The sequence below is a fragment of the Capsicum annuum genome, chromosome 12, assembly GCF_002878395.1.
Source record: "Capsicum annuum cultivar UCD-10X-F1 chromosome 12, UCD10Xv1.1, whole genome shotgun sequence".
Lineage (NCBI taxonomy): Eukaryota > Viridiplantae > Streptophyta > Magnoliopsida > Solanales > Solanaceae > Capsicum > Capsicum annuum.
Window position 1 is genome coordinate 20,230,039 of NC_061122.1, and position 14,818 is coordinate 20,244,856.

General features: G+C 34.3%; 1 protein-coding gene and 1 pseudogene across 2 annotated transcripts; both read right to left on the minus strand.

The window, feature by feature from the left end:
* LOC107849398 overlaps positions 1–1,335 on the minus strand; it is a 10,498-nt pseudogene extending 9,163 nt beyond the window's left edge.
* A 1,820-nt stretch (positions 1,336–3,155) lies between these two features.
* LOC107850497 (hippocampus abundant transcript-like protein 1) lies at positions 3,156–8,609 on the minus strand. Of its 2 annotated transcripts, none has more exons than XM_016695069.2 (14): positions 8,215–8,609; positions 6,812–6,923; positions 6,324–6,436; positions 6,120–6,242; positions 5,855–6,027; positions 5,617–5,692; positions 5,351–5,437; positions 5,058–5,138; positions 4,941–4,973; positions 4,511–4,564; positions 4,363–4,404; positions 3,769–3,847; positions 3,610–3,680; positions 3,156–3,525 (listed from the first exon to the last, which is right to left on the minus strand). In XM_016695069.2, the coding sequence occupies exons 1-14, from the start codon at positions 8,392–8,394 to the stop codon at positions 3,424–3,426; spliced, it is 1,326 nt and encodes a 441-aa protein (XP_016550555.2). In that variant the 5' UTR covers positions 8,395–8,609; the 3' UTR covers positions 3,156–3,423. The 2 variants fall into 2 exon arrangements, with proteins under 2 accessions (XP_016550555.2, XP_016550556.2); XM_016695070.2 differs by lacking the exon at positions 8,215–8,609 and adding an exon at positions 7,617–7,772.
* Between the last annotated feature and the right edge of the window lie 6,209 nt (positions 8,610–14,818).

The window sequence follows — 14,818 nt, forward strand, 5'->3', positions numbered from 1 at the left end:
AAATTGACAACTTGTGCCTTATCTCAAGATATAATCAAGTAAATAAAAGGTGTCATCCCTATCAACAATCAAATCAATATAGAGGAAAAGAGAACAAAAAAGTTACCATTTGTTGAAGACATTAAATAGGTTGATCACAAGTAGATTTTCCAGGACAAAGAGCATTAGTTGTAATATCAGCAATAACAGAAACAGACATCTCTTCAGCCAGAGGCGAACCCAGGATTTGAAGTTTGTGGGTGCACCAGTGTTGTCAAAGGCACGCATAAGCCTTGAAATAAGACTCAAAATGTGTTGAACGCTCGTTTCGCTTAATATGCAGCTTAAGTTCTAATTTCTAATACATACTTTTCCTAGACGAAGGCTAAACAATTGATATTTCACTTTACAAAAAAAAATAAAAAAATTGTTCATATATTTCTCTTTTATACTTATATTATTAGTCTTGGACTAGATATATATTTATATTTTTTTCTCCTTTTATGCCTTTTTGTTAAATCTCACACTTTATTTGTACTTTGTGATTAAACACAATAGACCTTGAAACTTTTTTACGCTTATTGCTTTTGATAATATTGTGGTGCACCAATATTATCTTAAGACGTTAGAAAAACTTTGAGTGTCGATTAAGGGATATTATCATATTCAATTGGTCGCCAAAGACATGAACAATAATGCAAAAATAATTATATTGAACGAATATGAGTTCTAAGATAATAACTTTACTTTCTTATAATATAAAGTTACTTTTATAACCATCAATTGTGATAGGTTAGTGGTGAAGGGGTGTTCACCTTAGGGATTGGTTGTGAGTTTGAATCCCCATTTCATCAATTTTTGTTACAACTTTGGTAATAAGCCTTTAAATCTGAAGAATTGAAATATGAAGTTTATTTTTATTAATTTTTAACAATCAGTTGTAGTAGGTCAATGGTGAAGGAGAGTTCACCTTAGGTACTGATCGCTGGTTCGAATCTCCATTTCATCAAGTTTTGTTAATAAGCTTTTAAATCTAAAGAATTGAAAATAAAAGAGAAAATATTGTGTTGTTCCGGGAATCAACCCTTGGTCGCGTGGGTGGAAGTGCGGGCATCAACCAGCACACCAAGGTGCACTATCTATCAACTATGGGTGCACTATAGTATATATTCCAATTTATCATGGTATATACACATATATACACACAATTTTTTTCGACGTCAACGGGTGCACGTGCACCCCACCGCTACACGTGGGTCCGCCTCTGTCTTCAGCTGTCCAATAAATACATAGTGGTAACAATAAGTGCATGAGTAGTTTCAACTGCTCTCTACTTATACACAAATTCCCATCCATATTTTCTTGATTTGTTCTAATTCCTCCACAATCCTTCTAACCAATGATGGCTATACATGTAAATATTAATTTTTTATTGATATATAACTGCAGCAAGAGAAAAAGTTATTGGAACAATACATCAAGTTAGGGAAGTAAAAAGATGATATCTTGACAAAATAGTTAGGCATGAAACTTGCACCCTGCAATCCACTTTTGATTGGTAGGTGTATATTCCATGCGGTTTGAATAAAATAAGTACTCAACTAACACTTTGTTTGTGCGGTGGTTTTACATGGTATGATGGTATAAAATAACTCAATTGATCTTGGGCCTAACTAGAAGGAGGATTGATCACCCTTTAAACACCCCATCTTACGTCCAGGGGCCCAACATTGGGTGAGAATGGGCCGTCCGGGCCGTTCCTGCTCTGATACCATGTTAAAATTGATCTTGGGCCTAACTCACACCTCAAAAGTTGGCTCACGAAGAGGAGCATTGTCCAAGCCTTATAAAGAGACCACCCATCTCATTAATCACCAATGTGGAACTTTCTTTTCAATCTTTTAACAATATTTGTTTTGATTGTTTCCTAAAATATAAAAAAAAATAAGAAAAATTTAATGGGTGGAGCCTTTTTGTGTAATAAAAGCGTGTGTTATATACTGCAGCTTATTTACTTGGACTGTAGTGTTATGTAAGCACAAATGGTTGACAAAAATACGGTAAAATTGAATTTAGAGGGTAATGGACCCCCTTTGAAATTAAAATGTGTCATAGCAACTTTGATCATAGTACAACTGTTCATTAAATGTATAGCTAAGTACAAGTGTCTTAAGTGAAAAAATCGACCAAATTTGAGGGACTGCATATGTATTCCACTTTAATAAATGAGTCGATCAGTCAGGATGGATTTCATTGTCACGGTCTTCTCCTTTACTTTGATCACATTGATGTGTTTACTAATTTTGGGACTTTGATTGGAAAAAGCAATTTTTGCTTTCTAGCCTATTGGTGGATAAAATGATTTGTTATGTTGGGAGATAGTAAATATTCATAAATTTAGTTGAGGTACACCTAAGTTAATTCAAATATCAGATTTGTAAAAAGAAGTGATAAGAAAGAACATTGTCACTTGGAGAAAGTCTAGATTGATAGTGATATATATACTTTTAATTTTATGAGAAAAGGACCAACAAGAAAATTAAACAAACCAAAATGTAGTGTCCAGTGATGAGAATGGTGCTTGTAGGACCATGCTTTTGGAACTGATTATTAAATGAATAAGATTTGAAGACTAGGAGATTTTTTAATAAAAGTACATATAGTGGGAATCCCAATCAAAAGGCAAAAGCAAAACTAGTACAACTAGTAAAGTATTTCTATTTTACACATCTTGTAATTGGAATCTACTCCAGAAGAGCATATGCATTGTTGGTTAGTACTCCGTTTTACTTCACAAAATGTTTACACCAAATCAACTTAATTTAACAAGGCTAAGTAGTGAAAATATATATTTATTAATCACGATTAAGTAAAAGAACATAGTCAAACACGTGACATACATACATTAACTTGATTTAAATACCTAATGCGGATAAACTTTTACTTAGAAACAGGGAGGAAACCATACTTGTTATTTGCATCTCGAGTCAATAAATGTTGGACATGTGTTTGCACAAACTAAAACATCATATGGTTTGATATAGACCAAGGCAACCCAATAACGTATATTTAATCCACACATCATGTGTTATCTCCCTAGGTATATTGTAAAGCAAGCCTTTGAATTTACCAATATAACCACAATCCCATTTCCATATAAAGTACAAACCAACATCTTCCAAGACCAAAAAATAAAGTGATATATTGAAGAATAACAATTCAGAAAACAGATTACAATACAAGATTAATATACCTCCTCTAATCTAGATCAGACTTAGCTTCAAAAGATTTACAACTCTATCGTTGGGAAGATCGTAGACCGGACTTCTTTTTATTTTTAATTTTAACCGTAGACGGGACTTATTGTCGTTGTAATGGGGCAGCCTTGGGTGACAATAGCTTAAGAGAATTTTGGTATAATAGTTACTACTGATGTATCAAGAATCATGTCAAAAGTGGTGCTTCAATGTTCTCTGCATTTTCGTCGAATGCCCTCTCTCGTGGTGCCTCGACTTTTAGCGTGGAGGCACAACACAATGCAACCACCTGACAGAATTTGTGCAAGTTAAAGCTTTGACATGAACAGGTATAACGAATGAAAAAGTCGCGGAAAGAAAAAAAAAAGGTTACCATGCATAAAGAAGCACAAAGTATACTGAATCCTTTGCAGTTGAAAGGCGCGTCACGGGACAAAAACCATGCTGGAAGAACGGTATGTCGGTGATTAAACATGGTTTGATTAAGATGCATCTTGAATTCTTGCTGTTAAGTGAATAGAAGACGACTTACTGGTCAGCGGACTCATTACAATTGGAGATAACAAACTCGCGATTGCTTGAACGCCAGCAACAAATCCCTGTGCTTTGCCCTGTTATAGGAATGAGAAGACAGCACGTGATTATAAAGTAAAGTAGGCGAAAATAAGAATCTCTTAACATACCATCTTAAGCTTACTAGCCAGCTATAACTACTAGTATTTAGGTTGAAATTATCACATAAATCCTGAAGATTAGAGATTTTTTCCGGGGAAGAGTTCCCTAAATTAGCATCTTTTAGACCCTTGGTTTTGAAGCTGAAGCCGGTCCTTTGTTAGCTTTTCTTTTCACGGCCTTTGGCATGTATTGGCAAGAGATGCATGAAGAACACTATAACGGCAGCCCAGAGCACTAAAGCTCCCGCTATGCTCGGGGTCAGGGAAGGGCCAAACCACAAGTGTCTATTGTACGCAGCCTTACCCTGCATTTCTACAAGAGACTGTTTCCACGCCTTTAACTCGTGACCTCCTGGTCACATGGCAAGCAACTCTACCAGTTACTCCAAGGCTCCACTTCGGCATGTAGAATGCTACGCTAAAAGAAAATTGCATGATTGCATTGCACTAACCTGATCTGCTGAAAGTGCTCCTTTAGATATTACAGCATAAGTCTGGCAAGAAAGTAAAAGGATACGAGATTATAAGAAGAAAATCCACAAGTATTAAGCTCTTCAATGTAATGTGCAATCATGAACGAAGTTCGGAAAAATTACTCACAGAAGGTTTAACAAGGATGTAGATGACCCCAAAAGAAGCACTTAAATATGGAACCTGTATTAACAAAGGCGGTCAAATATGATACTTCATGCGTAGCTATCATTAACAAGACAAAAAATGGCCATAGAAGCAGTTGTAATTTTGACGGAAGTGAAGGAGGAGAGGGAAATGAGCATGAACTGATATGTACAACTTTAGAGTAGAAGTAAAATGTTAAAACAGATTTTGTTATATGCAATTAGCTATTCACATGAAAGAGTTTGGTCTATTAGTGCATTTGAAAATGAGAGAGCATTCATCCTTCAATGTCATTTTCGTCTTCTTTTATCACATATAATTAAGCATTCATTATCGTCAACCTCCCATTTTTAGGTCTCACAACATTCTGTTTTCAAATGCCTCTATTTTAAATAATTAGCAACATACATACCCAAGGTGCCCATGCTAATCCATAAAGCATTGCCTGCCAAACAAAGTGCCGTATGAGGTTATTTTTCCTTTAGAATAAGCGTCTTCTTTGGTACAAAAATTAATCAAGGGAACTTACATAGGCTATTGATGAAAGCAACGCCATACAAAGTATCACTTTCTCGCCAAAAAGAGGATTGATAAGAGGAAGCACCACAATCTGGAAAAATATAAGTACATACGTAAGCACAAAACAGAAATTACACCACTATAAGGAATATATCCCTACCCCCCAAAACCTTGGAATACGACCAGCACACGCGCGCGCACACACACGCACATTATATATGGAATAGTCTATTAAAGACACATATAGCCAGAATGGCTTCAATATCGCTGTCCAACGGACTCAAGGCTCAAAATTCTGCCTACCTGTGAGACTATGGAACCTACTCCCACCATCATCAAAAGTTCTGAGAACTGATTCTTGTTGAAGCCAAAGGCTGATTTCAGATAGTACTGCATAATTAAGAATAACATACATGAGTCTCCAATCAATATAGATAAAGTCGGAATTCACACTGTAATTCCTTCAAAGGGTAACAAGTACTCATTACTGTACAAATATTTTGGTGATTTTGAAGGATGGTGTGAATATGGGAGGAACATTGTTTGGCTCAAAGAATCAGGTAACATACCAGCAAAACACTGCTGATCCCCGACATTCCCAGCTCGTAGAAGAAAGAAACGAGAGAAATGCACTTCAGTGTTGGACTGAGAACAGTAAATGTCATTTAGAAAATACGAGCATGTTATTGATAAATTATTGTAATACAAGATAACCCCCATGAGCTAGTATTCACAATCATTTATGTGCTCCGAATTAACATGTGATAGCAAAACCCAAACTGTAATGGAAGACAAATGCTAAATTACCTGCTAGTGACAAGATTTGCAGCATATCTCATCGAGTTATATCGTTCCTGGACAATCTTCAGTACGTTGCTCTTTAGTGTCGAACTTCGGTTCTCCTCTGTTTTTGGTGTTACAGTCTCTGCTAGAAACACTGACATATAAACAGGAACAAAGATCAAAAGACCTATTGAAACCTGCAGGAGAAAAGTTCATTAGGAGGAATGCGACAAGTAACAATCTTAGAAACATGGCTCGCAAAATTGGTCTAGCTATAAAACCAACATGCCTGGAAAATGTAGCCAACTGGTAGGAAACGTGCGAGGACATTTCCCAAAACATGGGATGCAGAAAAAAGGCCTGTAATCCAACTAAAAACTCCAGCTCTACTATTCTCTTCAACAACATCTGCCTGCAAACCAAAAGAAAATTTGCTGTTAGATTCTTGGTGGGCTTAAAGCTGTCGGCAAAAATTACCAGATGAATGTCCTACCGCATAAGCAACAGAGATACAGAAAATGCTCCCTTGACTTATGATAAAAGAGATTGTCCGCAGGACATAATAAGCATAGACAAATTCCCTCGACTTATTGATGGTGAGCAAACCTGGAAAATTAGAAAGGAGAGACAGAGAGAATTCACATTAAATAGCATGAAAACCAATTAGTTATAGTTAGTAAATTATAGAACATGGGATAGTTGACTAGTTGGACCTGATGATCTAGTTCAGTTCTCTTGAAATTTAAGTATCATAAGTAATTAGCTCTATAATTTAGAAACATCTCTGTCCGAAATTTTCCTTACTCAAATTCACCCCTCCACTCAATCCCCTAGACAGAACAATTTGAACGAAAGAAGAAACAGAAAAAGTACATGTCACACTATAAAGTTGGAACCGCACTTCAGAAGATATAGCGATTACCAAAATATTTACAGATGATTTCTAGGTACTGCTTAACATAAAAGAAATGCATTACGTACCAAAAGGAATTATTGTTGTAGATACAGTGATAAGAAGAAGTGGTTTACGCCCATACTCATCAGCAAGCTGACCTAGGATAGGAAGGACTATCATCTTGAAAATTCCAACAATCTGCATGTCCAAAACATTCCTTAACGTTGGAAATCAGTAACAATCCATAGGATGGGTGCTGCACTTTCTATTTAAATATGTAAACTTCTGGTTACGCAAAAACTTAGACCAGAACAAACCAAATTGAAGTTACCCTTCCCTCACTTCACCATCCTGAGTAGAAATAGGAAAGCTTTGAGAAGGAAATGCTAAGGGCAGCACGCGAAAATCTTTGCAAGGCAATAATCCAAGAAAAGATATAAAAAAACAAAGTAGAAAATTAACAAGTACTGCTCAGTCTTTCCATCCCCAAGGAACGACAATGGTCAAAAGGAAAAATCTTTGCTTACAGGTTGGACACTCTACAATGTAGATCATAATATTACATGGTCCAATAAACCTATCAATCAACAGCTTTTAAACAATGGCATTAACAGATGGCAAATTACTTTTTATCAGTCCAAGCTTTCTTCTCCCGTAACCATGACATTCATTTTTTTTCGCGCAATCTACTCCTCCAAGTAGTTTTGTGCTAATACAGAACATAAAATTTATATTTGGAAGGAAGTAAGTCTGCTCGTCTTTTTGAAAATAACAAGCTCAGGAACAGCTCGTGCACCTCAACTATAATCAAGAATCACAATAATATTCTTCTATTTAAACACTTAAAAAAAGGATGTAACCGAATAGTTCAATGCAGAAAATGATCATTACCACCATCACAAGAAGACACGTTGTTTTGTCATACTACTAATGTCAGTATCTACTTCAATGAAAAGTCATCTATGGAAACAAGCACCTTCCTTTTACTTAACAAGCTCCTTCACTCAGCCTATCCAGAGGGGAAACTTTCCTTTTTATCCTAATTTCTTTTTAGTCCGTTCCAAAAAAGAATGTTGCTTTCCTTTTATTAGCAACTCTTTAATTTCAACTTTCCATATGACATATTTAAGACCACAAGATTAAAGAGAATTTCGGTACATTCTACATATCTTTAGTGTGAGACCACAAACTTAGAAGTCTCTTTTTTCTAAACGAAACAAACAAATTGAAACGTAGGGAATATTGAATTATATTATGTCACAACATGCACACAAGGAATTGATTCTTTTCTGTGGTTCCAGCACATGGAAATGATCTATTTATTGTGGCAATAAGGTTTGAGCTTTTGTGATACCATATTAAATTGTGTGACCATCTTAGCTTAATCCAACAACATCAAGATTCTTCAAAGAAAACAAACAACCCCACAAAACAAGAACACTATACATACAACATAAAAGTCAAAAAAGGATTGAAACAGATTCCATACTGTTTGTTGAACACCATTGATGTAAATAGCCTCAGAACAAGTAGATTGGCCTGGACAAAGAGCACTAGTAGTAACATCAACAAGCACAGAAACAGTCATCTCTTCAGCAATCCAATGAACACATAATGGCAACAACAAATGCAACAAAGGCTTCAGCTTTCTCATACTCTCAATCCCCATCTCAACAATTCAAGAAACAAGAACTGAACAACACATTAAATTATATAAAAGGTTAACTAATTTCTGTTTATTATCGAAAGACAAGATTTTTATGAATTATTTAGAAGATTTACACAAAAGGGCAGCTAAAGATTTGATCTTTAAAGATGTTGGGATGACACATGACACAAATCATGCAGTTATCAAGATTGACTTTTTGTACTTTAAAGTATTGTACTTTGTGCATCATGAGTTGTACTTCTTGATGATAAACCCAACGTACCAGCAGAATGGCGTGGGTGGGTGATGGGAGTGGGTGGGTGGTGGTTTGCACGTGTCGACATTAGTTAATCGTGTGTTCTACTTAGGCTTTGTATCCTATGTGGCTATTTTTTAAATAAATAATTGGGTTAAAAAGTGAATTGGATATGGAAAGTGGGAAAATGACAAACATGCATATTGAAAAAAATATCAACAAAAAGGTTGTTATTCCTCAAGATAAGATGAATTATAAGAGAAACAATATGGTTAGTGAATAAGTGTCGGATTCCGATTTTGAGGATGAGATTCCATTACTCAAATCAAAAAATTCAAGTGTGGAGGCATACACAGACATAGATATTGTATTTTGATGTTTAATTATTTAGTTATTACTATATGTTTTCTTAAGATTGTTGGTATGAACGAAGTTTAATTTTTGTATTTAAGTAGTGTTTATATAATGTTATGCTACTTTAACATTTGTTTCGCATTTTACATCGTTGAATGAAATTGATATGAACTAAGTTGCATCAGATGATATTAAATTTGATATCAACTACATCAAATTATACATTCTTCGATTATGCAATTAGTAACATTTGACATGAATATTGTATTTTTGATTCTGCAATTAGTAACATTTTGATTCTTTTAAATTATATTCTAAATATATGCATACATATATTACATGTCATACACACATATTCTGACCTTCATACCTATTTGAAATATTTGTCACATATATTAACATGCATAAGACATATACACAAACATATAGTGATATGCACAATTGAATGTCGTATGTACTTAGATATTGTATGTATGTAAGTGTATATACAGTGATACATAAGATATACACTTAACATACTTCAAGCAAACATTCGTCTCTTTCATTGCCGGTGGTGGAATAATTGTATGCCGAATGTATGCTATATGTATATTCAATGTATCACTAGATATACAATAACATATACATGCAAAATGCATGTAACCACATAATTATATGTGTTGTAAGTATCATTCTTATATTTTTTCTATATATATGCGACAAGGTAATTGTATGTTTTGTGTATGTGACTGGTGTGTTTACTGTGTTTATATATGTTTTGTTAAACAATATTGCTAGTATTATTATTTCTTTAAATCGAATAATTAAGGCCCTAATTTTGCATGTCTAAGTAAAATTTTTTTTTTCTTTTTTTTTTCAATAATAGAGCCCTCAAATCAGTCAACCAAATCCAATGGCTTGCTAATGATTTGCAGTATGTGTATTACAAAATTATGTACTCCTAATTGGAAACTGAATCTTCTAAATGCTCACATTCAGTATTCATAATTACAAAAGTTGATGTATCAAAATTTTGTTATCTAGTTGTTATAATCTATGAATTCTATGTGTACTTGATGAACATTAATAAAGAAAACAGAGAAATAGAGAATAAGATGTAGAGAAGAAGAAGACGAGGGATTAGAGGAGAGATTAGAGAATGTGAATTTGTTTATTTACTTCATTCAATCAAGAAGACAAGGTAATTTATTTATAGAACCGTTTTTATGTTAATTTGGAATAAAACCGTTTCAGAGAAGATTAAGGGATGATTGATATCTGTTATAACTGCAATCCCCCTTTTACAGGTATTTAATATATTTTTCATATATTAAAATTATTTTTTTCTTATTTTTAATCATTAAAAATATTTTTTTTCCTTTTATAAATAATTTTTTGCTATAACTTGTAAAGTTGAAAGTATTGCTATAACTTGCAATTTTCTATCTAAGGAATGCTATTTACGTTTTCCCCCCTACTAATATGCCGTTATTGTTTAAGATTATCTCCCACTTTAAAAAAACTGAAAAGCAAGAACCCTAACATGATTCTCAAAATTAGAGTGGAACTACAATAAGGAAACCCTTCATTTCTTTAACTTTAATTTCTCCCCAGCTCACTAACTTATTATTTCCTGTATTAACTCCAATTCTATAACCATTCCAATCAATAGTGGAAGATCTGATTTTTTTTACCATGCAATAAGAGGTCGTTTGGTAGAGTGTATTAGAAAAAATAATATTTGTATTAGTTTTGTGTATTAATAATACCTTATTTGGTACACTTTTTCATCTTATATATTACTAATGTTTGCGTTAGTTATACACTCTATTTGATACTCCATTAAGGAGTGTATTACTAATGCATGAAAATCCATGATATTAGTAATGCAATAGATTCTAATTCATGCATTGGTATGTTTAAAGTCACATTTGTCCCTCAAAATTTTTTCCACATCCTTTCTGTCATATTTATGGAGAGTATTTTTATAAAAAGATATTTCTTTTTGAGAAATTATGTAATTCATTATTATTTTTAATACATTAAACCAAACACTGCATAGGAAAAATGCAGGCATAACTAATGCAAGCATTAGTAATACAAATGTTACTAATACACAATATTTTACGATATTCTTATACACTCTACCAAACAATCCCTGAGTGAATCAGACAAAACAATTCCATGTCCCCCTAACTTTTCATCTCTGCATGAAAAGACTTTCTAGGGATATTGACTCGTAGGTGAAAGTTGGTACATATTAAAATCTCTACCAATGGTCCAAACTCTTCCACCATTCTTTGTTGATGATCTAACTCTATTCTCTAGAGCTACTTTTGAAAACTGTAGCACTATAGTCAACACTCTCAATAGATTTAGTGCTTGTTCAAAATAAAAAAATATAAAGAATAAATTTGAATACATTTAAATTTTTTTTTTTTAGAAATAGCTCTATTGCGAACACTACATTTATACGTATATCCTAGAGATCAACCTATATACCAGTTTTGGCAAATACGTAGGATTTTCAATTTTTCACCGAAAGACCATTAACAATGAGTTCCAGTTCATCATTAATAACGTGAACAATAGACTAGCAAGTCGTAAATCCAAATTTCTAAATATGGCTAGAAGGACCATGCTAGCCAAAGCCACCTTACGTAGCATCCCATCCTATGTTCGGTATATCAAGCTTCCTTCCAAAATCAACGCTAAGACTTTGAAACTCTCAGCTATATTTTATCCCAATAGAAATGTCATTTTGTAGATTCTCTAGAGCTACTGCTGGGGAACTTGTAACACCCCGGCGTTTTCAATGCTCACAAAGTACTTAAACGAACCTTTAGGATCCCAATATTGAAGATAAAATACCTAAGGGTGGATTTGAATGGGTTAGAGGTATTTTTAGGCTTAGAAAAAGGCTTCGTGTTGCAAAATGGGCACCCCGCATGACTCCGCACTGTGGAGAGGCCCGCGATGGGCCACTGCCTTAGGTCCGCGCTGGGTTCACGGCGTGAACCTCCAGCATCGCACCAGGGATCGAGCCGCGAACCTCCTGGTTCGCGATAAAGGTCCCGCCACGAACCCCCTCCCCGTGCGACAAAACTTATTCATTTTTAGTATATTTTAGGGGCATGAGGGTATTTTCACACCCCTAATCATTCCCAATCTTTTATGTACGTGATTAGGGTCTTAAAAATGACTTTTCATCTGAATAATTTCCTAATTATCATTCTAATAGTAAGAGAGGAGAAAACTACCTAGGGTTTGAGGATTCCAAGCTCCATAGGAAACTTTGATTCAATTTCTCTCCATTAGAGGTACGTGAAATGACCTAAATCTTGTGGGGTTTTGAATTTATAACGTTTAATCTCTTTTAAGTGTTGAAGCTTTGAGATATTCATACACAACAAGGACATGAATTTCAAGATTTGCATCCAACCTCACTTGTGAAAATGATGAGGTTGTGAATGATTTTCTTGCCCAATTTTGCATGAGGATGGTTTTACTAATTATTATTTGTTTTGATGTTTCTCTTGCTTTTCAATGATGGTTGATTGCATATGATTGAAAAGAGTAATCCTTCTGTTAAAAGCGCTAACAAATTTCATGAATGAGAATGCTTAACTAAACCATCATGATTACGGAAAGAGCTTTATTATGTGTTTATGAAAGAGATGATCACCTTAAGAATGAAGCTTTGAAAGAAAGACATTTTACTTAAGCTTGCATAACAGTTTTGAAAGAGAACTCTCTTATAACATTTGAGTCATTGTGGTGATCAAATAGCATGCTTTTAATAAAAACGGCTAAGACATACGACATGATATGATATCGTTTATACGACTTGCAAGTCTTAGTATGATGATACCAAATATAGATAAATGCCACAACAGACTCAGACCAGACTAGACTACAAACTTTTCAGACTTCATACCATGTTTTGAGAAAGTATGCATGTTTTGAGAGGCTAAAATATGGACTTAAAAAAAGTTAGGTGACTAACTGAGAAGCCACGTGTTCAGATAACTCAAATTCCAAAATCGTATTTTACCGCCAAGGGATTGATCTTGTCCCGAAATATGGATGATCACTGTATGCTTGCTATATGCAGTTGTATACCAGACTAAACACTTCAATCCTTGCGGCAAACTCTGATTGGGGGCTTGACTGACAGTCAATGTCGGTTGCATAGCCCGTGGGATTTTTCAGACCATGTCGAATATGCCGCCTAGCTCAGAATTAAGGAATACCATGATGTTATTCACAAAAGCAGTTTTGGATTGATTTACATATTCTCAGACTGTTTTGATGTCATATGACCCCATGTTATGATTTTTATGATGTTTTGACTATCATGATATTTTGAAAGTTATTTTCTTTGTCCGTTCTATGTACCAACACATTTCAAGTATTGACCATCCTCGTGGCGGATGCATTGTCTCATAATGTAGGTTCTGAGGCACAGTCTCGTGGTTCAGCTCAGCAGTAGATTACTTTCAAACATTCAGAGTTTGTGAGCCTCCCTTACTTAGGAAGACGTTTTATCCATATATTGGTTTTTGTTTAAGTTCATGGTACGACCGGGGGCCTTATTCCGACTTAGACAGACTAGTATTCAATAGAGGCTTCGTAGATTGAAATTGGGGTCTTAAGAATTTGTTTGGATGTATTAAATTTGCTTATGAGACCTTTTATGTTTCAGTTTATCCTCCGCATTACTTTGGTTTGAATAATGCTTATGATAATATGCTAAGGGGTCTCTCGGGCCTTTATGATTCGAGATACCCGTCATGGCCAGGACCCCGGCTCGGATCGTGACAAAACTGTAGCATTATAGTCAACACTATCAATAGATTTAGTGCTTGTTCAAGATAAAAAATAAATCTAAATAAATTCTAAGGCTTTTTTTTCTTGGAAATAGCTCTATCGAGAACACTACCTCTTGTACGGGTATCCTCAAGATCAACTCATGCAACAACTTTGTCAAATACCTAGGGTTTTCAATCTTCCACTGAAAGCCTATTAACAATGACTTCAAGTTCATCATTAATAACATGAACAACAGACTAGCAAGTCGCAAATTCAAATATTTGAATATGGCTAGAAGGACCGTTCTAGCCAAAGCCACCCTAGGTAGCATCCCCTCCTATGTTCGGTATATCAAGCTTCCTTCCAAAATCAATGCTAAGACTTTGAAACTCTCAGCTATATTCTATCTTGATAAAAATGTCATTTTGTAGATTCTGTCTCGAGAGAAATGTCATTTTGTAGAGTTGATTAATGAAGGAAATTACTTTTACTTTCATTTGAAGAGTTCTACACAGGTAAGTGTTGATATGATTGAGACATTTCTTGAAAGGTCAAAATCATATACAAAAAAACATACTCCAAATTAATTTAATATAATATTTATATACTAATATATTTTTTAAATCGAAATTATTTTACTAACCATACCATACCCATCCTCACGTGTCCACAACATTTAATGATCAGAAAAATCCAATTGCTTGAAGGTATGGCAAAATTGTACAAGTATCCTTGATAACGATTTGATCATGAATAGAAAGATGGGAACACTAGCAAGCGTCTCTTCTAGATTGTGACCTCTTTGGACAATAATAATTGTTGTTTTAAAAAAAGTTAATGGTCAAAACTACATTAGAAATATCATATTTTCGTGAATTTTACATTTCAACTATCGATATTTATATTTTCTACTCGAACTATTACCATTTATGTATTAAAATAAACCTCAAAATTGATTAGATCAACTAATAATTGTTCTTTTTTTCCTACCTGATCAATACTCAACAACTAGGTGGGTTTTAATTGATATTCCAAGGTAATTCT

Bases quoted from the DNA above. Each gene is read 5' to 3' on its own strand.
- LOC107850497 (XM_016695069.2), bottom strand. From the start codon at position 8,394: ATGGGGATTGAGAGTATGAGAAAGCTGAAGCCTTTGTTGCATTTGTTG. The intron at 6,437-6,811 runs GTACGTAATGCA...CTAATTTTCCAG, and splicing joins TACAACAATAATTCCTTTTG to GTTTGCTCACCATCAATAAG. The intron at 4,405-4,510 runs GTGAGTAATTTT...CTTTCTTGCCAG, and splicing joins ACATCCTTGTTAAACCTTCT to ACTTATGCTGTAATATCTAA.